The sequence below is a fragment of the Anolis carolinensis genome, chromosome 1 (genome assembly GCF_035594765.1).
Source record: "Anolis carolinensis isolate JA03-04 chromosome 1, rAnoCar3.1.pri, whole genome shotgun sequence".
In the NCBI taxonomy this organism is placed as follows: domain Eukaryota; kingdom Metazoa; phylum Chordata; class Lepidosauria; order Squamata; family Dactyloidae; genus Anolis; species Anolis carolinensis.
Genome location: NC_085841.1, coordinates 89,754,265 through 89,782,226, shown reverse-complemented (window position 1 = coordinate 89,782,226; position 27,962 = coordinate 89,754,265). Strand labels below are relative to the sequence as shown.

General features: G+C 36.7%; 1 protein-coding gene and 1 long non-coding RNA gene across 20 annotated transcripts in view; one reads left to right on the top strand and one right to left on the bottom strand.

Annotated features, from left to right (window-relative positions):
• ptprk (protein tyrosine phosphatase receptor type K) overlaps positions 1-27,962 on the bottom strand; it is a 461,736-nt gene that overhangs the window by 15,012 nt on the left and 418,762 nt on the right. For 6 of the 17 annotated variants that reach the window (XM_062978846.1, XM_062978861.1, XM_062978873.1 and 3 more), the window contains 12 exons: positions 25,609-25,644; positions 22,379-22,390; positions 19,051-19,235; positions 17,268-17,355; positions 14,678-14,754; positions 14,463-14,480; positions 10,341-10,377; positions 9,047-9,144; positions 8,329-8,445; positions 7,658-7,741; positions 2,397-2,566; positions 1,295-1,430 (listed from right to left, as the gene is read on the bottom strand). In XM_062978846.1, the coding sequence (XP_062834916.1) occupies positions 1,295-1,430; positions 2,397-2,566; positions 7,658-7,741; positions 8,329-8,445; positions 9,047-9,144; positions 10,341-10,377; positions 14,463-14,480; positions 14,678-14,754; positions 17,268-17,355; positions 19,051-19,235; positions 22,379-22,390; positions 25,609-25,644 (1,058 nt within the window). The remainder of the gene's footprint in view (positions 1-1,294; positions 1,431-2,396; positions 2,567-7,657; positions 7,742-8,328; positions 8,446-9,046; positions 9,145-10,340; positions 10,378-14,462; positions 14,481-14,677; positions 14,755-17,267; positions 17,356-19,050; positions 19,236-22,378; positions 22,391-25,608; positions 25,645-27,962) is intronic. The other 11 variants (XM_062978892.1, XM_062978898.1, XM_062978906.1 and 8 more) reach the window with 8 other exon arrangements.
• Positions 26,113-27,962, top strand: part of LOC134298493 (uncharacterized) — a 182,240-nt gene continuing 180,390 nt past the window's right edge. For all 3 annotated transcript variants that reach the window (XR_010005606.1, XR_010005599.1, XR_010005597.1), the window contains exon 1: positions 26,113-26,264. This is a non-coding gene — a long non-coding RNA (uncharacterized LOC134298493). The remainder of the gene's footprint in view (positions 26,265-27,962) is intronic.

Sequence of the window (27,962 nt, the reverse complement as noted above, 5' to 3'; positions counted from 1 at the left end):
GATCATTAAAGGACTTCTGAACTATAAATGCATTTTATCTGTAGTTGTGCATCCAACCAAATCTGACAGCAAGAATGCCTTGTCAGCTGCTCCTATCTACCTGGAGTTCACCGTGGTCTATACAGACTCCCTGAGATACTATGACCCATCAAACAGAATATCGAATGGAATGAAGAAAACTGTGCAAGGTCAAGAAATTTTCCAAAATTGGGAGTAAGATGCCTTTCACAATCAAAAAGATCTCTAAAACAAGGACTGCTCATACTATATTGTATTCAATACAGTTATGTATTATAAGATTAATGATGAATTCATTTATTAGAACGTTTATGAGGCAAATGAATCTATAGCTGAACAGGGAAGGAAAAGAATGGCACTGGAAAACTGCAGAAATTCAAACTGAGGGGAATATGGGGCAGGTATTTTGTTAAATCTATTAAATCTGATTTTATATTGTAATTCTAGTTGACCAGTATTCTGTCAACGACAATTAAAATATAAAATCACCTCTCCTGGCCCACCTACCTCAAACATGATGGAAATATAATTCACCCATGCTCTGTTGGTAGAGAGGACATTCTTTTCCCCATGCAGCTGGTGCTAGGTAAAATAGCTTGGACAAGGGAGTTATAATCATGTCAATAGTGTTACAATTGTGATTAAGTACTGGCCATGAATACAATTATGGATGATTAAATTTAGGTTATACTGTAGTTTACACCCTGCACTTCAGGAAGACAACTTCATGACAAGCAGTGGATCAATATGTGCTACTTGGCTGTTTTGCCTTTCCATTCCAGAAAAAAAAAAAGAATTAGCTTCAGTGCTTTTTTTCTTTTCCTTTTCCACTCTTTTTCTTTTTTGTGTCTTATTTATTACATTATGGGCACAGGCTGTCTTATATTTTAGTATGTGTTCAGTATCTTGAAAATGGTCAGTATTTTATAAGAGTTTGGTGGTGGTGGTAGTGATAGTATTTCTTTCTCATCTGTCCTGAATCTATTTATAATTAATTATATTGGGAGACTAGAAATTACAAATAAAAAAGAAGAAAAACTTTAGGCCACTTTCTCTACACATTCTTAACTACCGAGTTGGTTGGGTGAAATGGAAATACTACAACTTTGTAATCTATATGGAGGATGAGACTATTAGGAATGGGTTGATGTCTATATGAGAACAATGTTAAAATTATCGTTTTGGTTTAGTGAATTGTCCTGATATACCAAGATTTGGTGTAATTTTTAGGCTAGCTTACAAAATGAATCTGAGATGAAATAATGAGGCACAATACCTCTGTCTGAACCATATTGATGCGGCGTGAACGTAATGCTTTGACGCAGTTGTAGATGTCCACAACTCCTTCTCTTTCTGCCATGTCCAGCATTATGTCAATTACAATGTAACAGCCAGTTCGTCCTGCTCCAGCACTGGAATAAATGAGAAGTCAATTTACAGTGAATTACTTCAATAAAAATCAACCAAGTAACAATGAAGACAAAAGTAGAAGTCCAGTTTTCAGGAGGGAGTCTGGTGAAAACCAGGTAAAATCTATCTTGTGAATCAGAATTTTTTATTGTTCTTGTTTGTTGTTCAGGCAAAGCCACTATGGGGACAAGCTGGATACACATTATAATGTCTGCAAAAATTTGGTACATTTAAAATTTTAATTCTTCTTCTTCATAGCAGTACTCAAACTTTAGAGAACAGCACTATTGTCTGTGACAGAATGATATTCTTGTGAAACTTTCACATCTCAAATTTTTATAGAAAAATTTCCCAGTAGAAGTGTTCTCTGGCTTGCACATGCATGAGAATCTATACTCCACTGGTTTTGAGTGTAGCAACTAAAAATATGATTGTCAGCTTTACTGTTAATACAAAATGTTCTCAAAGACACATGGGTCAGTATTAATATCAACCCCCCTCTTCATTTTCTCAATTGTTTCTGGAAATTGATTAGAAGTTGCCATATTTGACCTATCATTCCATCCCTTGTTACAACCAGTAAGAGCTGATAGATCAAATATGGAAACTTCTAATCAATTTCCAGAAACAATTGAGACAATGAAGAGGGGGGTTGATATTAAAATATCTAAATTCAATTTTGCTAATACTGAGTCCCTAAATGCTTCCTTTATCTGCAGCTACCACAGATAATGCCAGAGCTGTTGGGAAATTATTTCAGAACATGTGAGACGGATTTTAATTTTTTAGGTCATTTAGGTATATTTGTCTATTGGACCACAGTTTTGTCAGATTTCACCTCTCACAGGGTGAGACAGAACCCTACCTTCACCCTTTTATGTCCCCAAACCAACGATGTCACATCAAGACCACTTCACAAGAGACTACAGCTCATGCACACATTGAGAAATGATAGAAAATGCATCTACCTCTTCTCTACACACCTGCAATGCACAACAATAGGCCCAGCACTTGGAGGATTAGATAGTTTTACACGCCGTATAAATGACAGAAGGCCTGTCGCATTGTACGGTACCCCATGATCAGGCCATCCAGTAAAGTGGAATTGCTTAACTTCACGGATCTCATTGTAACCTCGCTGTCAAAATATAAAAACAAAACAAAACAATTATTTTTTCATTTGATGAGTTATGGGGTGGGTGGGCATATATTAAAATCTAAATAATAAATTTTGAGCTAAGAATAACTGCAATAATCAATAAACATTTTTGTTAGTATTCTAAGCCAAAAACACGACAAGTGTTGTTTAAAGTGGAATGTCTACCACTGAATTTTTATGCATGACTGTAAACACAATCTGTCAGCTGATCTTAATCAGCTTCCTTCATAAGCCCAATCCAATACTGAATGCAGCACAACTTTCCCATCATACCTCAAAATTGTATATTTATGTGACTAAGGCATGTATAATAAAATTACAACCACTTATGAAAACATTCCTGAGCAGCCCAGAATATTACTAGTTTGCATGTAACTATAGAGGAGAATATTCTTAAGGAAAACAATTCTCAAGACAATGGTGAAATACTGCACAAAGGACGTGTCTACATAACAACATATCCATTTTATACCAGAGTAGTCTGTACATCACAAAGCAACACATACAAGACAGAATGACTTTTTTTTTTTTAAAGTACAATTACATAAGAAGTGAAGGGGAGGATACATAGTACATGAGTTAGGCATATACATGAAGATGCTTTATCAATTGCATCTTAGACTGACACTCCAAAACATGAAAGAAAAATATTCACCATACATTGTTCAATGGTGAAAAGAGCTTACTGACTGAACATATATTTTAAAGAAATGTCAAGATCCTGCATTGCCAGCTATGAGAAGGGAGCTGTTACTGTAGCTGTCTGTCCCTCTACCCTTCGCCAAAGTCCCACCTCTGAAGAAAGTTGCACACCCTGAAAGAGGTGCTGGAGAATAGGTCACTGAATCCAGCCCTACTATGTAGCCCCTTTCCATCAATAAGTGGAATAATGGTTAAAAAAAAGTGTGGTTCATATAACTGAAGAGAAAAGTAGTCAGTATGGAGGACTCATGTTAAGAAATGTAATGGACCAGTTCAAATATAGTATGATGCCAAATAAACCTGCATAGTCTTCAGATTTGTTCAGCCCAATTTTTTTCATAGTTATGAGAACAACTGAAAAATCTGATCTTTCTTTGAGCTCCACCAATAAGAAGCCAAGATCGAGTTTCAGATATCTGGCTCTTCAGTGAAATTGGAACAAATCACAGTTCCCTGATTTCAAAGACAACTGTTTGCTCATGCATATATACCAGGCATTGGCAAGCTTTGGCCCTCCAGGTGTTTTGGACTTCAACTCCCAGAAATCCTAGTCAGCTTACTGGTTGTTAGGAATTGTGGGTGTTAAAGTCCAAAACACTTGGAGGGCCAAAGTTTACCTATGCCTGATCCACACTGTAGAATTAATGCAATTTGACATTACTCAACTTCTATGGCTCAATACTATAGAATTATGTAGTTGTAGTCTGACAAGGTCTTTAGCCTTCTTTGGCAGAGTGCTGGTGATGATTCCAGAGCACAGTGCCATGGAAGTTAAAGTGGTATCAAACTACAGTAGAGTCTCACTTATCCAACACTCGCTTATCCAACATTCTGGATTATCCAACACATTTTTGTAGTCAATGTTTCAATACATCGTGATATTTTGGTGCTAAATTCGTAAATACAGTAATTACTACATAGCATTACTGCATATTGAACTACTTTTTCTGTCAAATGTGTTGTATAACATGATGTTTTGGTGCTTAATTTATAAAATCATAACCTAATTTGATGTTTAATAGGCTTTTCCTTAATGCCTCCTTATTATCCAACATATTCGCTTATCCAACATTCTGCTGGCCTGTTTATGTTGGATAAGTGAGACTCTACTGTAGACTAATTCCACAGTGCAAAGCCAATCTAAGATGGAAATCGGTTCCAATACAATATAGTACAATCTATATATATAAAAGAGTGATGGAATCAGGGCACCGTACAAAACAACAAAACTACAGGCCCCCCAACCTTGAAATTTGACAACACAACCCATCATCCACGCCTCTAGGTTGATACAACAAAAAGAAAAGAAAAATAAAGTCCTAATTAGAGGGAGAGCAATAATTGGTTTTATCCAATTGCTGCCAGTTTAGAGGGCTAATTTCTGCCCACTTGGTCTCCTAGCAACCAACTCAGCCAAGGGACAGCCAGGGTTCAGTTAGGGGACAGGCAGATTTAGGCCTCTTCCACAGAAATTAGATTATCTAATTTGAACTGGATTATATGGCAGTGTAGACTCAAGGCCCTTCCACACAGCTATATAACCCATTTATAATCTTACTAGCTGTGCCCGGCCACGCGTTGCTGTGGCGAAGTTTGGTGGTATGGGAAATAAAGTATTGAGGAACTGGTGGTAGTTAAGGTAAAGGGTAAACGTTTTCTCCTGACATTAAGTCCAGTCGTGTCTGACTCTGGGGGTTGGTGCTCATCTCCATTTCTAAGCCGAAGAGCCAGCGTTGTCCGTAGACTCCTCCAAGGTCATGTGGGATGACTGCATAGAGCGGCATTACCTTCCCACTGGAGCAGTACCTATTGATGCACTCACATTTGCATGTTTTTGAACTTCTGGGTTGGCAGAAGCTGGGGCTAACAGTGAGGGCTCTCTCCGCTCCCCCAATTCAAACCTGCGGCCTTTCGGTCCAGAAGTTCAGCAGCTCAGCGCTTTAACACGCTGCGCCATCAGGGGATATTATTTCCTAAAGGTTATGAATATACAATATTTCTGATTGGGTTTTTTTTTCTGTTGGAGGCAAGTATGAATGCTGCAATTAGGAAAAATGATTAGGATGTAATGGCCTTGCAGCTTTAAAGCCTGGCTGCTTCCTCCCTGAGTGAATTTTTTGTTGGGAGGTGTTAGCTGGCACTGATTCTTTCCTGTCTGGAATTCCGTTGTTTTCAGAGTGGTGTTGTTTGCAATATTTTATGTGCGTCTACTGTCTGTGGCCCTGAGAAAACAGAGGATTTGCCAGACTTTGATGATGGGAATACTTTGTTGGGAGGTGTTAGCTGGCCCTGATTGTTTCCTGTGTGGAATTCCCCTGTTTATTTACTGTCCTGGTTTTAGAGATTATACTGTTCTGCTTTATTCTATCCCAGTAATTATTTCATATTAATTATTCATTAAATAAATTAATTATTAATTAATAAGTAATTATTTCACTTATCCAACATTCACTTATATAATGTTCTGGATTATCCAACGCAGTCTGCCTTTTCATAATCAATGTTTTTGTAGTCAGTGTTTTAAATTCATTGTGATATTGTCGTAGTAAATTTACAGTAGAGTCTCACTTATCCAACATAAACGGGCTGGCAGAATATTGGATAAGCGAATATGTTGGATAATAAAGAGGCATTAAGGAAAAGCCTATTCAACATCAAATTAGGTTATGATTTTACAAATGAAGCACCAAAGTATCATGTTAGACAACAAATTTGGCAGAAAAAGTAGTTCAATACACAGTAATGCTATGTAGTAATTACTGTATTTATGAATTTAGCACCAAAATATCACAATATATTGAAAACATTGACTACAAAAATGCATTGGATAATCCAGAATATTGGATAAGCGAGTGTTGGATAAGTGAGACTCTACTGTAATTACTAAATAGCATTACTGCGCATGGAACTACTTTTTCTGTCAAATTTGTTGTATAACATGATGTTTTGGTGCTTAATTTGTATAACGATTACCTAATTTGATGTTTAATCGGCTTTTCCTTAATCCCTTCTTATTATCCAACATATTCACTTATCCTGCCGGCCTGTTTATGTTGGATAAGTGAGACTCTACTGTATATTGATAATCTTATATTATCTGCTTAGAACTGGATTATATGAGGCCCCTTCTTCACAGCTGTATAAAATGCACACTGAAGTGGATTATATGGCAGTGTGGAGTCAAGATAATCCAGTGCAAAGCAGATAATATAAGATTATAAATGGGTTATATAGCTGTGTGGAAGGGCCTTGAGTCTACACTGCCATATAATCCAGTGCAAATTAGATAATCTGTGGAAGAAGCCTAAGTGAGGCCTAAATCAGCCTGTCCCCTAACTAAACCCTGGCTGTCCCTTGGCTGGTTGCTAGGCAACCAAGTGGGCAGAGATTAGCCCTCTAAACTGGCAGCAATTGGATTAAAAAAATTATTGCTCTCCCTCTAATTAGGACTTTATTTTTCTTTTCTTTTTGTTGTATCAACCTGGAGGCATGGATGATGGGTTGTGTTGTCAAATTTCGAGGTTGCGGGGCCTGTACTTTTGTTGTTTTGTGAATAGCCGTGATGCCATCACTCTTTTATATATATAGAAGATATTATCTGCTTTGCACTGGATTATCTTGACTCCACACTACCATATAATCCACTTCAGTGTGCATTTTATACAGCTGTGAAGGAGCCTCATATAATCTAGTAAATACAATAAAGTATTTTTCTAGTGAGGATAGAGAACAATACACAGGAAATGAATGCAGGGATACACGCATACAAACCCAAAACAAATGTTGCCCTACTCAAACTTTCCTTTCTTTGCTATTGCACACAGGGCTTATGAGCACTTAAAAACCCAACTCTTCCAAGCTGTCAAGAACCAAGGGATTTTCTCTCCAAGAACAAAACAAATATTTTGTTTTGGAGAGCCTTCAGTTAACATTTTCCTGTATAATCTTTGACCGAGAAATTCCCAATCTCCTTCTCATAAGGAAAGAAGAAATTGTAACAATAAAATGTTTGCAGCTTGGTCAAGTGGGAAAGTTTGGTTTCCTGTTATTTCTAATCCAGGCTAATGTGAGCTAATTAATGCAATTAACAGCTCACAAGAGATACACACAGCAAGAAAGTATCCTAGCTCACTCCCCAATCAGTTTTGCAAGATATAAGACACACGGGAATGCTATTCTGCTGGGTAGGTTGTAATTCTTTTTTCTTATTTCTTATCTTGATTGTCATGCCCAAATTTATCTTTGTTAGATTCCCACAGATTGTGAACTTTTCATAATTTATTTTCCCACCCCTTTATACAACCATATTAAGAACTGTTGATTCTTTAGGTTGTTTTTAAACCATATCTTCTAATTTAACCAACTCACAGATACACAGGAGAATGCCTTCTCGGTAGCTGCTCCCAGGCTCTGGAATTTCCCTCTCAGAGAGGCCAGATTGGCACACTCCTTCTGCAAGTAGGTAAAAATCTATTTTTATTTTGGCAGGGCTTTGAAAACGAATTTCCATGGAAAATAAGTTTTATAAAATGTGCTGGACTTTCATTTGGTGTTGCTTTAGTGTTTTATGCTTTTAATTCCATGATAGTTTAATTGCTTGTGTCTGCTGTGATTTTTAAACTTTATTTCTTTTAACTGTTGGAAGCTGTTTTGAATCCCATTCCCAACTATTCCTGATGAGTTCTACTCATTCAATTATACAACATTTGATTATTTAAAAAAATGTTTTTCATAACTGATTATAATTATCGTATATGTAATGTCATTTCCTGTATTCCAATTTTTTAAAAAAATATGTTTCAGTTAAATCCTCATAGTTTCAATCTGAAGATCTAAGTATAGCAGGATGGGAATACTGTTGAGGTGAGTATGGATGAGCACATTTTGGAGTTTGGGAGAAAGTCCAGTATGTCTAATGTAACAGAATGTAGGTGGACCAGTGGTGGACTGATAAGAGAGAAAATACCTTAATGGGACCATAAAATACCTAATTTGCTAAACAATCTGAATATGTAGTGCACAGTTTGAATAACACTTACCCTTTCAAGGGTGAATGTCCTGACCACATATTCTGCAAGTGGTTCCACTTCCACACATGTAACTTTGAAGTCCCCATAAACTTCAGTGTCATCTGGCCAATACTTGTAGCACTTAACCTACAGACATGAAAGACCAAATCTCATTTTAGAAATGTCTTCTGATTAAGGAAATGCATTTAAAACTGGGACATGTGTCACTTTTCCTAGTAACACAACAATGCAGATGTCATTTAAGAAGTGAAACTACAGTTAACTAAAAGCATTTCATAAATTATGGCACACCCTGAAAGATTTTTCAGCTATGATAAGATAGAAAAGTTTAAATAATAAACAAGTGGAAATCTCTCTCACACACACATTCACACAAAAATTTATAAATTAGTAATTTCTCATAGTGAAGGAAAGAGTCTATACTTCCTTACCCTGTCTCCTAGCTGCATTTAGTGCACCTATAAAAGTGGAACATCAATCATTCAATCCATGACATGTGTGATGAATTTACACACACACAATCCCACCCATAAATTACGCAAACTTGTAGATGAGATAGAATGGGTTCAATACAATTCTCTAACTTCCATGTTGGGAGATATTGATAATCATTTGTCCTTTCAAGCTTACATTTTTGTATCTCTGTTTCCAGGCTAATGTTCAATGCATTTGTAACCAAAGGAACTGCACTATTTAAATATGTTTCTAAAGCATTTTCAATACTTACTCGCCCAACTTCAACTAAATTTGTCACCATAACGATGCATGCTGATTGTTCCTGCCATATCATTCTCCAGAAATCATACACTGTTTCATGGACTGGCCCTGAAAAAGAAAATGCTCTTAAAGAAATGTAAAATTACTGCAAAGCCACTGATCTCTAAAATAGTTGTCAGTTTTCCCTTTAGGTATGAAGGACTCCAGTAATCCTTCCAAAACTGCTGAAGTTATAACTTATGCATCATTAGTGTTTAAGTATCTCATTGAAATGAGATTATTAGTTTTTTTTAAAGAAATGAAGTAGGCATTAAGTCTCTTAAACTTGCCTTACGCCAGAAAATGCCAATATCTGAGAATTAGTAGAGTGGGTCCATTAGCATAATGAAAGTCACCTTATGCTAGCTAGCACTATCAACACTGAAAAGCCTACACACCTAGTATTATCATAGTATTCAACAATTTTGCTTCCCTACTCTCATGTAGGCCAAAAACAATTTCAAGTTCACTAGCTTTTTAATTTTCAAAATCTGGTACTTTTCAGTTTGATATTTCTTTTACTGCAGACCATTCAACTAGGATAAACTTGAGTGGCTGCTAATGAATGTCAATGACTACCACTAACCTACATAAAATCTCCAGATTGAGGGACAATTAATTTATTTATTTACAGCATTTATAATTAATTACGCCTCCAATTAAGAGTTTGCTGGGAAATTACTCATAGTATGCTTTATTGCTTCCAAGAAGCATGTAGCTGGTCATTGTGGAAAATAGTATGTTGGATTACATAATGCTTGATTTTAGAATAATCCAAGGATCATGCCTCTACCTGAGACTATTTAATTAAAGGATACTTTCAGTCTAAAATGTTCAACTAAGAATGCAAAAGAAGAACCATGTCTGCTCTTTGAAAAGAACTGAATTTTGACTTTTCAAATGTTAAGCAAAAAGTTTGTATCCCAGGTGATTTTTTTGTCCATTGTTTCTTACTGTTTCCAAGTTATTGGTCAATTTGCTTAGTTTTAACTATGACAAGCAAAGAGCTTTAGGTTTCAGACAGAGGTTCTTCCCAAGCTACCTCTGGAGAGATTAAGCTGAGTGACTTTTGCTGACTGATTCACAGAGGTACAAGGTTTCCCACATATATCTGCAATGCAATATTCTGTTCCTGTCTGATTATGTGGGGTTAGGAAGTATGTTCCTACAACCTGCCACCTAATAACTTGGAGCTGTCTTTCATATTTCATCCGAATTGGCATTTCAAAAGTGGATATATTGTATATACTTCAGCACAATATTACCTTGGGTTGCAATGTAGTGACTAGGTCTCTGGTACCCCTGAAAAAGGAAAGTAAGTTCATTTTTTAACACTGCATTGCTAGCTTTAAAATAAACCCAAGTAAGGAAAATGAAGGCATACACAAGGTATTTGTACATAGTTTTTCTTCCAAAAGAAAGGCTAATCGCTGTAAAAGCTAATCCAGTCAACTATATTCAGCTGTTTAGCTTCAATCATTCAAAGAATCTCAAAGAACAATGTTGGAATTGGAATGAAGTTCAATGAATTTCAACTGGTTGTATTTTACAGTGAATATAGTTACAACTGGATGAAAATTTTATATAAGTTAATACAATGTGTATTTTAATCACTATCATTAGATCTGAGCATAACGTGTGTCTTGTGTGAAATCAGTTGCTGTTAATATCACTTTAATATTAGTTTTGTTCCCATGTAGAGTAATAAAACTATATGCTTTGCCTTCACTTTTAAAAATGGAAATAGTCTATTTGCTGCATAAAACTCTGCAAAACAATTCAATTTCATGAGCAAAAACTAACTTTCACTTGAGAATGCAGAAAAAAATATTAGAGCCATAAATAATAAGCAGAACAGCTGAATGTTAGAGCTGGACAATGTGTATGTGTGCAGAGTGTTAAAATCTACATGCAATATTGCATAAATATTTTGTGCAATTACAAACATCCCTCTTCCCCCTCCCGATTTTAGACTCAAACCAAATGGTGTGTGTTTATATAACATTTTATATAAAGACACGTGTGTGCATGCATCTATACACACATATATTGTACTACTCAATTTTTTCTATGATACCATTTTTGAAATACAGGGTAGAACTTGATTTTTTCAAGTTATTTTGAACACTATTAACCATTAATTTGTTAGAACATGAACTCCAGAAAGACAACTGGATCCTATGAAAGTTATTTCTTCAAGGTGCAAAGTGCTTACTAGTAATTTTAAAACAAGGCTGTGGAAAGTAAGCAATAATTTCCCAGGAAAGTATGAGATCTTAAATTTGTGAAGAGGACAACTGGAATTACAAATGATAACTAAATTCTAGGACCAGTTACTTATCTGCTTAATTACTTAAATAGTGTTTTCCTACCTGGCCCAATCCTGACTTACAGAAAGCAGCTACTGCAAGATATGCAGAACTCCTTTACTTCCTCACCAGCAATTTCTGAAGCAACAGCCAGAAGCAAGTTCCCTGTTGCAATTCCTCCTTGTATCAGGGATTACTTGTGTGAGATGGAAATTGGGAATTTTATCCCAATTGATAGACCAGTCCCCTGTTGCTGGCTTGTGCAGAGTTCGTTTGGAGTGCTGGTGAGCCAGAGCCCCTAAAGCAGTGATTAGTCAGGACTGGGGGACTTCTAGGATTCCCATATGCCCACACTATTGAAGATGTAGGGGTTGTGATTACAATTCAGTTAAAGATGCATAACTCTATTATTCATTCATAACTGCAATTGTCAGTTATGAAGGACATCTTTATTGACAGTTCCCCAGTTTGGATTATCCTCATTCTTTTTTAAAAAAAAAATCCACTGAAACAAGCAAGCTGTTTAATTTTTCTCTGAAAATTTCAGTTAATTATACCTAGGTTGTCCTGTGAAACACCCAAAGACAATCTCTTAAATCCAGTTACTATTCCCACCTAGAGTAAAATCAGTGAATGAAAGTTGGCATATTTGTAAATCCAGTCCATTTATTCTGGTTGAGATTAATATTTGGATTTATTTGTTGCTAAAAAAAATCATACAAATCAAATTAATTTCCTTTTAGTTTTTTAATTTGTTACTACATTATGCAAAAATGCCTACATTAATTTTCATTAAATTGGGAGGACATATCTCGGATGGTTGATTTAAAATACAGACTAAGAGCTGTAGACCACATCACTAGGGAATTGAGAGTACCCCATCATTACCATCCTTAAAGGTTTCTTTGGATAGTCTAAATCCTGCCCATACGAAACAGACAAAAATCACTTTGTATGTCTGTGGGTATTTCTTTTTCATAAATACAAAATAACTGGCACATCACTTGAAAGGTTCCAATAACTGAAGTTCAAAAATTACTGTTAAAACTCTAGAAATAAAGTTTCTGTCTGTCTGTTACTGCATTACACATAAATGGCTGAATTAATTTCCACCAAATTTAGAAGAGATGTTTGAAATGGCATGACTTATAAGCTGTGTGATGTACATGACATTCACTTTGGGGAGATATCAAAACTATCCTTTTCATTCATACAGAGTAATATTTTTTGGTGCTTGAGCAGGTGAGGTATGCTCTTTGAGACTGATGTACAGCATGAGCATCCAAAGAGACAAGCAATAATTTCCCAGAGCAGTTGAAACTGAATGATCATTAATGATGATTAATTATTCTCCCAAGAAACACTTGGTACTAGTGTAGTGTTAAATTAACCAATGGCCTTAATGTTCTGAAATTTATTTTCTAAACAGTATGCTAAACACATTCAGTTTATTCTAATTATCAGGAATCTTTCTGTGACATTCCCATTCAAATTGTGGCTGGATCTATCTTAAATGCTCCAGGACCTACTCTGTCCTTGTAACAAATTCCATGAATTACAACTGAGTGAAAAATAATATTTTACAAGCTTACTCATCAATCGACTGATTACTATTATACATATTTGAAATGTGTGCTACAATAATTATATTTATCTCTCCATCCTCTTAAGACAAATTTGGACACAAGAACAAGCCCAGATAACTGCAGTCAATACTTCTTGTTTGCAGTAGCAATGGCTAAACAAACCACATATGTATTCAGTTAATAGTTATTTATTGCATTGGCTGAACTTGGCTTGGTTCTCAGTACCACTAAACTGGAGGTACTGCTAGACTCAAACAATGCAAGAAATCATATGGTCTGTTTAGTCACTTCAGCTATAAAAGGGAGTGGCCAAGAAATGTGACCAGACCACCCTTCACACTCCTTTTCTTAATATTGCCCAGTTTATTGTCACATCCAAATATGGCCAATGAATATACAGTTTGAAAATACAGTAGAGTCTCACTTATACTACATAAACGGGCCAGCAGAATGTTGGATAAGCGAATATGTTGGATAATAAGGAGGCATTAAGGAAATGCCTATTAAACATCAAATTAGGTTATGACTTTACAAATGTAGCACCAAAACATCATGTTAGACAACAAATTTGGCAGAAAAAGTAGTTCAATACGCAGTAATGCGATGTAGTAATTACTGTATTTATGAATTCAGCACCAAAATATCACGATATATTGAAAACATTGACTACAAAAATGTGTTGGATAATCCAGAATGTTGGATAAGCGAGTGTTGGATAAGTGAGACTCTACTGTAATACATACTGTCTTTTCTGGCCTTATGTTTATTTGAGCTATTTTATGTTTGTCTAACATCCACATTTCATTATCTTCAGTAAAATCTTCAAATTCAATTTTCTATTAATTTCTTTTTATTCAATACATGCACATCCTAATTCTCCAATACATGTCAATGACATGGTTACAGATAAATCTATGGTGGAAGTCAGAAAATATATATGTTTGTGTATATACTACAGAAGACACTTAATATTCATTTTACCCTTGACTTGAAAAGAATGGAAATATATGTTCTGTAGTTGAAACATTACTATTTAGACCTGCTCCATTTCACAAAAGGAGACAATTCCACTTTCCCCAACAAAGACTCATTCCATATCATAAGCAAGTCTCTTTCCCAGAACAACACTATACATCATACTATCCAGCTTCTCACATGAAAATGGAATGCAAAATAAAAGCTACTAACCAAAGCAAAGCAAAATAATATTCAAGCAAAATGTGAGTTTTCTTAAATGGATAGAGTTCAGCTAGTTTAGCTAATGGTTTTCATGACTGCACTCAAGGACTAGGCTAACTTTTAAAGTACAGGTACAAACATAAAATATTAGCACAAAAGAACATAGAAAAGACCAGATATATAAATGGGGTTAATTCAATGAGGCATGCACATATATCTAGTAAGAAATTAGAAGAGTAACGCAACTGAGAATGTTTGCTATATTAAAAATAGTCATAACAGGATGCTGTTATTCACATATAGTGGTACTTACATCCCTGTACAGCCAAATCTACAGCCCAAATCAAAGTCAGATGTGAAAGAAAGCACAACAATGTCAGTGAGTACTAGGACGGAGAACAAGGAAAAGTGTACATTTCGTTCTTAATTAAAGAAACAAGCTGTCACTCAATTCATAGGAATTGCATGCAGAAAAGTTTCACAGAGAGAAGCTGGAAGGGAAAGAAGCAAGCTACCCAATTTACTTACGTCAATGTAATTAGCATTGATGTAGTCTGAAGAAGGATCATCTTCAACAGGTTGTAATATCACCCTGGAGTGATCATCTGTAAACAATTAAATCCTATGTCACAATGGAAAGGTCAAGAAACCACAAGAAAGCAACAGCAACAACAGTTCAATGGGTGCCTTTAATTGAATAAATTAGGATGAATTTCACATTAACAAAAGCAAAATGCTTTTATACCAGCAAAGGAGTAGTACCATGGTGAGCATCACTCTCACACATCTTAGCATGTGTAATTTTTGTTGTGTTCACAAATGTTGGTATCACAGTGCAGTCACACTTTTAATTAACTTCCTCTGATAGTTGCCTCACTGTGTAGCAACCTTCTGCTCCACAGCAGCCTCCCCTATGAGAAATCTTCTTCTACATTTAAGTGCATTTGTGGTGGTTAGGATTCTTCCATCTGTTGGGTCACTCAACTCAGACGGCTTGAAGGGATTGGCCATGTACAGAGTGGTCTAAAATGGTCACAGATCAAGTATTAATTATTGGGAGCTGATCAGATTGATCCCTCAAAAATTCCCTGGTGCACTCTTCCAGACTTATTGTATGTCCTATATTTGCTACCCATTTGACCATGAAATCCTTAATCGGTTCTTCTTCTGTTGACCAGTCCAATAGCTATTATTATATCCCAGGTTTTTTTATCTTTATTGTAGCTTTCTCTTACTTGTCTATATTGAAACCAGGATATATTTTTGTCTATTTCTCTAATTCCCTCCTGGGCTTTTAATATACATTTCTCTGGGGGTTTTTTTTGGTTTTTTTAAGCAAATGTTTATATGAAATGAAATGGTTTTTTCCTTCCTCTTCCTCCTGTAGCTTTCAGTGCCCTGTCCCCCAATGTTTCTCACAACGTGAGGGAGAAAGAACCCTTCAAAACAACTGGGGTGGAAAATGTGAGAAGAGGGAAAGTTTTGTTGCATGTGCAGATGTCTGCACCTTGATACTAAAGTTAACATGAGAATTGGGCTTTGAGCATAAAGTTTAGAATCAGGCCACTACTGTCGTTAAGATATTGAGACTGCGAAAAACAATGGCATTGGAAAACATAGTACTCTTTGTACCACAAGAAAATGTTGAACATTTACATCTAAGCCTTTATCACTGTGCCATTCTCACAGTGACCTACCAGGATTCCAATCACTGCAACGCAATTTATCAAATGGACAACAAAAATTAAGATATGGTATAGCAAAACAAAAGAAATGTAATAAAATGTCAATTCAAATCTAAAACTAAAGAAAAGGAAGGGAACAGGTTTTCAGATAAACCTTTCGACACTGAAGTAGCATTCATATGTTATGTCAAACCAGGATGATGCTAATAAGCAGCATTGTCATACATACAGCCCTTTTATTCAATAGGTAAACAAACCAAGAGAAGGGAAGTGAGGTAAAAGGAGGATGTTAGATTGTGGCTTATTATCATAAGCAAAACATTTTAAAAAAATATTTTTTTAAACAACAAACAAACTGGGGTAAAAACAAGGGCAATTGCCCAAACATGCCAAAGACAATAAACCAGTGCTTTTTTTCACATCAGGAGGGACTTGAGAAACTGCAAGTCGCTTCTGGTGTGAGAGAATTGGCCGTCTGGAAGAACCTTGTCCATGGGACGCCCAGATATTTTGATGTTTTTACCATCCTTGTGGGAGGCTTTTCTCATGTCCCCGCATGGAGCTGGAGCCGATAGAGGGAGCTCATCCACATTCTCTCTGGGTTGGATTTGAACCAGCAACCTTTAGGTCAGCAACCCAACCTTCAAGTCATCAGTCCTGCTAGCACAAGGATGTAATCCACTGCACCACCAGAGGCTCCTAACTAGTGCTAAAATACTGGTTTATTTAGTCCACTAGGGGCCCCTTTAGACAGGCCCTATATCCTAGGATCTTATCCTAGGTTTTCTGGTTTAAACTGGATTATATGAGTTCACATGCCAGATAATTTGGGATAAACAGAAAACCTGGGATCAGATCCCAGGATATAGGGCCTGTCTGAAAGGGCCCTAAGATATATGTATGATTTCTCTGTTCATGCAAAGGAAATAACAAATGAGCTGAATTAACAAGCATGCTCCTTGGTCACACTGTACTTTTTGAAATCACAACATCTAAATTTTGTAGGATTAATTACTGCCTGGACAACTTTCAACTGAGTTTTTTCCTTGTCTGATGGTTATGAGTTTAAAATAATATGATAGCAGAATCTACATTATGAAGAAACAAGATGACAAAACCTGGATATTTAAATGGCATAGAATAGCTGATTGAAATGACTGAACAAATGAAAAACATTTTTATCTGAATGTTTAAATATTTTACAAAATACAAACATAGTCTGTTTGTGCAAGCTGCCATAATAACTCTACAGATGGACCAGAATTAAGAGAAATAGCTGAAATCACTTGGGTCAGTTGTCTTTTTCACTCTACTTCGCACAGTAAGATGGATAATTAGTGGCAAACTGATTCAGATTACTGGAAGAAGGACATCAAATGCATAAATCTATTTAACCACATAATTAAACACAACCAGACTGAACTGTGACTTACATGCTATAATGTTTCCATATCTATTCTTTGTTCTGTTTTGATCCTTTTTTGCTACATCCCAAGAAGCTGACTGTCCTTCAAAGAAGCTCTTTAAAAAAAGAAAGGAAAATAAATAACATTTTTTGAAACATCTAGAATATTAATATATTTTCCCCTGAATATAAAATAAAGAATGGAAAAAATCTGTTCTTACTGGAAATTGGTTTGCAAGGGATAGAAGCAACCCAGAAAATAAACCTGCACCCTGTTGCTTTTGGTCCCAAGAACACAGAGAAACGTGTACTGATGTTTGTTATTCTATCCTTATTATTAACAATTCCAGAACAACAGTTGTTAAATAGGAAACAGGTAATTATCCAAAGAAAACACTTAACAGTTGATGTGTGGTAAAATCAAAGTTAACATTTTTGAAGTGATGCAACAGGTTTCTGCTAATGAGACAAAGTGACTTTCTACCAAGTATGTCTGCTGGGGAATATTATTCCTGAATGTGGTTTTACAGGAAAGGAATCTCCTTTAGAACAGAAGCCTGGAGACAGATAAAAATACTAAATAGTAATGGATGTTTTTAGAACATACATACTGTAGTAATCATCCCCCATGTCTCCTCTTCCTGGGAGATAAACTAAACACAAAAACAGATCACTATATGGATGAAAGGAGGAAATTAACAGATCAGAAGCTGAAGGGAGTAGTATTCCACATTTGTTTTTTTGTTTTGTTTTTTTTATAAAAATAGCTATAAAACTAGGCTAAGACAATAGATTCAGACTGATAATTAATTTCATAAACATACTTACCAGGACATAATTAAACTAGCTAAAGGCTGCCATCCACCCTTGACCGGACTATAATGCATCCACTATAATGCATTTTTAAAATAGATACACAGTCAAATCTTGCACACTGTGCATATGAAGGTATCACTTTTAAAAACTAATTGATCAACATTTGGTCCTGCTGGGTGACACCAAGGCTATCTAATTGGACATCCATTTTCCCATGATGCAGTGGTTCCCATTTGTTCCTCCAGATGTTTTTGACTTGTTCCCAGAAGTTCTGCCAGCTTGATTGACAGTCAGGAATTCTGGGAACAGAAGTCCAAAGCAAAAGCTGGGAACCACTGTCATGGTGGAACACAATAACAGGGACTACATGTGGGCTGGGTGAAGCATTGAAATGGATTCTAGTTCCTTTGTGACTGAGAGAAACAAGTTTGTTGTATACACTTTCCTAGTCTGAGGTCTACTTCATCAAAACAGATGCAACCAACTTCTTTCTTTAAGTTGTCCTAAGGGTGCTACAAGACCCTTTCGCATACTGATACAGATGAACACAACTACGTGTTTGAATTCTATCACTATGAGGAAAGCAGGTTGCTAAAATTGTAAGTATGTCCTAATTCATGAACAGGAACCCCTTTAGAATAATCTTTTTAAGTGTAGATAAAGACATTTTGTTCCAGAAGTGGGGACATATCCAACAAGGCAAACATGGTCCTGGAAAAGCAACTAGAATCACCAGGCAGCCAGCCAATGACACTCTCTCTCCAGCCCATTTTGATAACACAGTGGTGAAAGCAATGACACTTATCAGTACTCTTCTGGATTTCTTCACTGATTCATGGCTCACTGAGAAGTGGTATTTTAAACATTTAATCCTATTAAACATTCATTCTAATCTTCTTGTAATTAAGAACTCTCTTTGCAAACAAGAAGCTGTACTCTCACAGGGCCTCTACCTCATAAGCTATTAAAAAAGACCTGGTGCTAACATTTTTTACCTCATACTCTTCTTTAAAACCATAGCTGTCAGATGTTTTCATGAGGTTAATATGCTGCAGCAAGTCAGCAACTCGGATAGCAGGATGTAGTTGGCCTGTCTGGTATGGGGACTCTGTTCCTTCACAGAGATAGCGAGGCACATCTAACAGCCGACTTGACTCCGCTGTTGCACTGTGGTTTTCATCTGTGGTTAGAAGATCCCAGAGAACAAAGCAATGTTCAGTAAAAGCGAAACTTACATTGCATGAGGTACAGGCCGATTTTCATTGTAGCTTGTTACAACGCTTTGCAAAGTTTTTGGATCTTGTTATATTTAATTCAATAAAACATAAAAGGAGTAAGTAATATTGTATTTACAAAATACCGAGTTTGAAAATACAATGTAAGAAAGCTTAAATCGAGCATTTGACTGTAAATGAGCAAAGTATCTGCTTATGAGCAAAGTTAGCCACCTGTAATCTAATAGAAATTCAAAGTCTTGTTCAGTTTGATGGTCCTGAAGGTTGCTGACAATTTCATTTCAACTTTTATGTCCCTTGACTACTTACTGATTATGTAATATTCCTTATCCATTATTTATGGGTTTTAGAGTTGATTGGCTTCCTCAATGGCCTCCAAACATGCTATAAGCTCAAAATGTACTCTCTCTGAAATGCCTACCCTTAAGCATGAGATGAGAGGAAGAGCTTCCAGCACAGTTTTCCTGCTTTGTTTGGACCTAAGGCTGTTATACAATTTATGGCTGCTGCAGCATGGGTGCTATTCATGTACCTTCTGGGATTTGTGGTAAAAATTGACCACTCTATGCAACAAGCCATTATACATAAACATCAACTGTGAGAAAACAGCAGACACAAAATTAAGTGACCTCTGCAAGAAAGAGTCTACAGGCTGATCCAGAGTTTGCAAAGAACAGGCTCAAAAGGTATTTCTTAAAAATATGTACAATTGGAAAAAGATGGCCCAAAGAGGTCAGCATTTTATGCTTCTAGAAGTAGACGTGCATCCAGTGTTATCTGGTCAGTGACTGGAAGGAAGATATTCAAATACATGGATTTTGATCTTATCCACCAAATCCAATTTTGCAGTTTATTCTATGCAAATGCATCTAGTTAAGCCAGTCTTTTGAGAGGTCTTCTCCCTTTTCCCACTTTTTGTGTATATATTCTGGCAACTCTATTTTGATGTAAAACAAGGTCCCCCTGCCCTGATAGAACCCATGTTACGAGCACAGTATTATATACAGAATACGATACAGCTAGTGCAACACTCATGCATTAGGATTAGTTGTTCAAACAAAGCTAAAGAACCACCATGTCACTTTTCAAACACATCAACTTCTTTTACATCAATGGAAACACAGTCCTACTGAGATAGATGCATGTTTAAATTTAATCAGTTGTGTACAATAGCTTCAGAGTGAATATTAGAATCAAGCTGTCAGTCATGTTAAAACACTATCTTTGTTTGTTAGACACAGTTGCCCCAGCCAATACATTTAAATGGAGAAATCCAGATGTTCTTATGTTATGAGTGGGAGAAATTTGAAAGACAATTAAAAAGAAAACAGTAAGAAAAACAGTAAAAAAAACATACATGACATATTTGGTAGCAGATGGATTTGCTTCAGAATTAGAGCTTTAAGAATTTATTTCCTTCAGTCTTATCTGTCCCATGCAAGCAGAAGTGGACAACAGCATTATTGGTCTCATTTCAAAACATAACACTGAGATCAAATTCGAATAAACATCAGTCAATCTGACATAGGAAAGAAGAGCCATTTTGTTATAGTACAGTAAATGACCCTACTATTTAAACCATCCTAGGAGTTTTAAAAAATCTGAGCAAAACATGGCACATCTAAGACAACCATAATCTTTTCAATCTGCATTATAATAGCAGTGCAAATTGGGCCAATGTCACTTGGTTGCATCACATGAAGTGGGTAGCAGGGTTTATGTAAAATAAAACTTACTAGTCTTTAAAGGTGGGATAGGATGCTTTAGCTTTTAGTTATATGGCTCAGCTACAAGGCCAACCCAGCAATATTTAAGCAAAAGCTGTATTATGCGGTGAGATCCTATCGCAGTGACTCTAGACATCTGAGATATATGATCAGAATAAAAATAGTGTGTGATATTTTCTTTAAGTACTAAGAAGGAATGTGTGATTCTATAATTTAGGGATAGGCAAGGCTGTTTTTCTGGCTAATTTTGTGCCTAAATGCCCATTGCAGTGTGTTTCCACCATGGTATCTTTCCACCAAACTATTTAAAAAATAGTGGTGTAGGGTGCATTTTCTCCCATGTTTTGGTGTTCCCTAGATCAATATCGACCTTTGAGAAGTTGTTTCTAAAACAGGAAGCGATTTCTGCTTCCTTCCTTGTTTAGAAAAGGCCTCTCCTGGATCTAAAATGGTCCAGGGAGGCAAGAAAAATGAAGAAAATGCCCTTGCTCCCTAGAAGGCATCTCAAGGAAAAAACTTTTGGGGTTTTTTTTGTGGTTGTAGGTGCAGCCCTTCGAGGCCTCCTGAGGGACCAGTTCTGTCCTCTAGCATTCCACACTGTTCACACTAGAAGTCCACATAAAATAACTGAAACTAGTCCAAAAGTGTTGTGAATGGGCTCAAAAGCCAATAATTATGCCTGGACCTAGGAGTGTTCTGAATTCTGGAATTATTTTAATATCTGTATTTGCATATAATGAGATGTCATGCAGGGGGTAGTAGCCTCCAGTGGCCTAGGGGATAAAAGCCTTGTGACTTGAAGGTTGGGTTGCTGACCTGAAGGCTGCCAGGTTCGAATCCCACCCAGGGAGAGCACGGATGAGCTCCCTCTATCAGCTCCAGCTCCATGTGGGGACATGAGAGAAGCCTCCCACAAGGATGGTAAAAACATCAAAACATCCGGGCGTCCCCTGGGCAACGTCCTTGCAGACGGCCAATTCTCTCACTCCAGAAGCAACTCCGGTTGCTCATGACACAAAAAAAATGCAGGGGGTTGGACTGGATGGCCCTTGTGGTTTCTTCCAACTCTATGGCCCTATGATTCTATGAGACTCAAGTCTAACCCAGAAATTCATTTATGTTCCATATATATCTTATACACATAGCCTTTATACATTTTTTATAATTTTGTGCATGGAACCATCAGAAAGCAAAGGTGTCACCCATGTGAACAATTTTGAATTTTGGAGTATTTTGAATTTCAGAATTCCAGAGAATGGATTCTTGATCTGTATTTCACTTCTTGTTCTCTATGTTAATGATCCAAAATGTCCTACTCAAACTTAACTCTAATCTTAAACATTATCTCCTCAGATACTTACCAGTTATAGGGACTGTGGCCAATTGATGCATAAAAAGGAAATAAAACATCTTGAAGCACGTAGCAAAATGTTAAAATATGCATAGCACCACATCAAGTTGTAAAAAAATTCATAAGGATAGAAACTGAAGTAGCTTCTGCTTTACATATAATGGCGTGTCATTTTTACTCCCCACATGCTCATACATGCACACAGTTCAAATTATAGAACATACACAAACTCTGAATGCAAAATAAAAAGATGATATACTATTTGTGGCCACATATATATAATGGACTGAAATGAAAAATGAAAAACCAAAAATGAAAAATGAGTGATCTTATCAAATATCTAATACAAATGTAAGTTCCCATGAACTCTAGCTAAGGCCTTTTGCCTCATACAAATAATATCAAATTGTCAATGAAGGACAAACAAAAACAACACTCTGATGCGAAAGCATGCAAAAATTGCCAGGCTGTCTTTCAGTTTTTGCCCTGGAGTTGCTCTTCACAGCTGCCTGTCTCACTAAAGTTCTAACAGATTAACCTTTGCATGTCAAGAGATTTGTTTCACCTAACCGAGTTGGAGGTTTTGATAGCTGTAATGTCACATCAAATATACTTGTTTAGTGACAATGTGGGATTAAGAGCTTTTTGATGAAAAAGAAAGCAGCACGCAATCAAGTGAGTTCAATCTTACTCATTGTTCAGAGATTATATTTACAATTTAGGATTGTAATTACTTCATTATTAAATGGCTGAAAAGAGTGGGACATCTGATACATATAGAAGATGCCATGGTCCTATGTAGGTGTCAGAACAATTTCAGGGCAGTGAGCATAGCACTAGTTCAGACTTGGGGACAGCCAATGATGAAAACTGTTGGTTGATTCTGCACCAGTTGCACTCTCTCAAGTTAATCTAAAGAAGCCTACTTGCAAGGATGTGCAAGTTTGTGTGTAATATGTTGCTTTGTGTACGAAATATGCATGTGTTGACTTCAATTCTTTACAGAGAAAATGCATCATGAACTGAATTAAATAAGTATATTTATTTCAATGCACTTAAAGTATAGTTGGATATATGTATTGGATGCTCAACATGTCATATTTTAAAGACCTAAGATACTTCGAAAATCAATGTGAACAGAGGCATTAGAGTCCAATTTTTAAAAAGAATGCTTAGGAAGAGGAAAGATAAATATCAGAAGTTCCACTGGGTATGCTCAAACCTTTCTCTGCTTCTAAAAATATCTCTTCAGATCCTGAAAGCTAACATGATGGTAAAGGACATATGAAGTACACTGAGCTTTGTATAGTGAAAATTATGTTTGTTGTGCCAGGTGTTTTACAATTATAAACTGGAGTATGGTGTCATTCCTGTGTTCATAGGAACCTGTTGGGCATACATCAAGATACCTTTTAACCATTTACCATTTCACCATGGTTTCTAGTAATGGTGTGTTACAAAATGACTTTTGTTGCGCTGCTAGATAATCAACATTTGGAAAAAATGTGGCAGTAAAATAATTTTTCCTGTCTTTCAATAACTTTTAATGTTACCAAAGATGATATCCTTATGGACTGTCTTTTTGCAATGGCAGATACTTTCCATTGCTGTGGACTACACTTGAGCCCATAGCAATGGGGAATCATAGGAGTCTGATTTTGATTCCCATGGTGGGTTAGATCTGGGAATGCAGTTTTGTTGCCAGTTAAAGAGGCGACTGATAGTTTTGAAAGGAGGGTAAACAAATAAGTGATGGCATACTAGGAGGGCAGGACTGTTTGTGGTAGGCACTAATTACACTTAAGTACTCCTAGTTCTATTTCTGTCACAGAATCCCAAGTGGACTCTGCGGTTTGTGGTGCAAGGGTGACTGGTCCATTAGCGACAGTCTTTTCTGGACAGGAATAACATAGCCACTATAGTTCATGAGTCAGTTAACTTTCTAATAGGTGGCGGCTAGGGTGAGTTTTACATCGGACTATCCTTGAAGATAGGAGCCCCGGTGACGAAGTGTGTTAAAGCACTGAGCTGCTGAATTTGCAGACCAAAAGGTCCCAGGTTTCAAACCCCGGGAGGGGCATGAGCGGTCGCTGTTAGCTCCAGCTTCTGCCAACCTAGCAGTTTGAAAACATGCCAATGTGAGTAAATCAATAGGTACCGCTCCGGCGGAAAAGTAACGGCGCTCCATGCAGTCATGCCGACCACATGACCTTAGAGGTGTCTATGGACAACACCAGCTCTTTGGCTTAGAAATGGAGATGAGCACCAACCCCCAGAGTCAGACATGACTGGACTTAATGTCAGGGGGAAACCTTTACCTTTTACTATCCCTGAAGATGACTGGTACAAAACACAGAAACTAGATTGTTGGCTGGTCTTAAATAACTGATCTTAAGGGATTTATGCTGTCTGTCAATGGACTTCTGCTCTGAATTCAATGTGCTTGTGATAGCATTTAAACCCCCAAATGCCTAGATTTTTGAAGAAATGTCTCTCTTCCAAGGATTAAAATCTATTAGAGGGATCCTTCTCTGTGTTTCACCAGCGGGGATAATACACTGCAGAAAGGCTTTGAGAAAGGGGCTTCTCTGTTGGATGACAACACTGGCTTCATATCACCAACAAGTTAAGAATGGCTTTTACTTAGTCATAACATTTGGGGTCAGATGATTTTATCTAATTTGTACACACAAGTGGTTTTAAACTGGTTTCATTATAAACCAGTTTAAAACAATATATTGTAATGCATTTTGGACAATTTTTAATTTAATGTTTTTAAATTGTCCAAATAGATTTATGTTGTTTGGGTTCTTTTGGCTGAGGGTGTGATGACATCAACATTACCACAGTGTTAACACAGACACTGATCTGCAGAGGAACAATGTGACACAATCACACAGCTAAAACAGAATGGTTGTGACTCCAACAATGTTTTTAGGTAGAATGAATTCCACTTAAAAAACAAAAAAGGTCATCAGAGCCATTGTCTACTGAGTTGTGAAAAACACCAAACTCAGGAAGAAAGGGAACTTTCAGCAAACATTTGATGCTATAGAGCTGAATGTGGCACTGAATACAGAATATAGAAGTGCAAACACCTGAATATTCTAACAGCAGGCATATCTTTTTAATCTGATGCAAGCTGTTTTGACACGCAATAAATATATTTGTTGACAAGAATGATAAACCATGAAGGAGATGAAATTCGCAGAGAGAGATGATGAAGGACTAGGTCCTCACCTAACACAGCAGTCGGCACGAGTGGATCATTGGGCACTGCAGGAAAACAAAGCTCATGAAGACATACATTACCTTCAACTGGTGTATTATTCCTTTTTAACAAAAATGAACGAAGCTTTTTTAAAAAGTCACACAAAGGAAATACAAAACACACAGCCGACTTTGCTGAAAACCATGTTTGCAAAGTTAACAATGTAATAAAAAGGACAATCTAACTGGGCTGTATTTGGTCATCTTCTAAGGCTGGATCGCCCTAACAGATAATCCAAATTATCAAAGCAGATAATATGAGTCTACACTGCCATATAATCCAGTTCAAAGCAGATAATTTGAACTGTATATGGAAATGTAGATGGGGCCTAAGCCCTTTGCTGCATGACAGCCGGAGTAAAATCTCAAGTAGTCTTGCTTGTGCAGCTGCCATAGGCTAATTAAACCACTAGGAAGCAATTGCTGCTCTCATAAACGCATCACTAGTCTAAACACATCCAGTGTCTGCAACAGGGCAAAGCTAAAATGTACTCATTTGAAAGTACACGTGGAAGCTAGAGTACAGCTGTATTAAATGGAGATGGTTATCGGCAAATTCCCTAATACAAGAAAATGGAACATCTCAAGCACTTAAATCAACAAGTGGGCACTGTACTCTTTAGGAGGTAAGTATTAAACTGCATCATAGATTAGGAATATGTGTTTCAGTTCCTATTACAGATGCTGGCAAAGTGCTCCCAAGTCAGACTTTGAAAATAGCTTCTTCTGGGATCATAAGGAACAGTGAGCTTTTTAAGCCTCCAAGAAGAAGAAGAAAGAAGAAAAGTTATATTTTCTGGTTGACATAGGCTTTGCACACCTTGTATGAAGCCTTTGCCAGGAAAAAAAACTGTGTGGGACAACTGATTTGGCTGCCAAAGCTCTCAGAAGCCTTTCAAAATAGCCCTTGCTGTGCAGTGCGATGGGTTTGGTTTTGCACAATTCTGATGGTAAGAAGTAGAAGGGAGAAATTCGAAGATGGATATGAAAACTGTCTTTTTCATGAAGAACCTATTGAGGTAGTAGCTTACTCTTGATATGTCATTTCTCCACCCAAAGAAACTAAGGAGTGATTTGTCCTCCCACTAAGAATGGCAATTCACCCCACAACTTTATTAACAACTGTATTTGCAATGAATGAGATAAATGGGCTAAGTCTCCCAAGTAAAAAGGGGGGAGGAATTTCCCAATAATTCTTTATCTTCCCCATAAAGGGAAAGTAGGAACATAGATGATCCTTTTAAATGGCACGGCACTGTTGAGGTGGGTTGAGGTGGGTTCAGTCCTGGGTCAAGGGACCACTTTCTTTGGTGCTTGAGCCAGATGGCATTTAGTGGATTGCAGGCCAGTCTCCTGCACCTTTCAGTGTCTTTCGGAGAACCTCCTAGACACAAATTAGGGAAATGAATATTCACACCCCACCAGTTGTGACAAAACAGCAAATAATTTCAAATACTAATTATTAGGGATATTAATCTAATACAGCAAGGAACAGGTAAGAACCTTTTTTCCCATAAGCCAATTAAGGCACTGTAAAAATTCCTATTCAGCCCCAAAAGATTATTATTGAAGGTTGGGTGCTGGGAATTAGTTTCCCAGCAAAAGAAGCCAAATGTGTGTGTGTGTGTGTTGTTTTTTTTTAAAAGTCTGTGCTGTGTTGCCCTTCTGTCAATTTGAGGACAAAACTACCCAAGGCTAATTGATGGGGAGTGCAATAGTTCTTTGTGTGAGTGGAGAAAGAAATTTTAGATATAATTATGGTGGTGAGATGGAAATGCCATGTAGTTCCCTTTTCCCATCAATAACCAAGAACTTGATTAAAGAAGGTTTCCAAGAAAGAGATGTGAAATACAATTTTTCTTAGCCTGTAATTTCACTTAAAAAACCTATCTGCCTTTTTCTTTGAATTAAGGCCATTTCACAATTAGTTTAAGGGGCTTATTGGAAAGTTTGGACTCATTCTATATCCTATCTATGTGGACAGACACATATGCCACTACAAGGATTTAGACATTAATTCGGCCATATAGTGATTTACATTATATGGTCGGTGTAGACTCATATACTGGATTTCAGTAGAGTTAAACTGTCTTATATGAGTCTACACTGACCATATTATACAGTTTCAAACATTATATGGCAGTGTAGATGGGACCAAAGTCACAGAAAGAATTTGTGTTGACTAACACATTTTTATTTTGGTTGAGGAAAAAAAAAGACATATGTTGAAATACATGTGCTTTTCTTTAGAACTGATCTACCTTGTCTGCTATATGTCTGTCACGCCTGGAAAATGGTGGGATGAACTAGGTTAAACAGAAAGG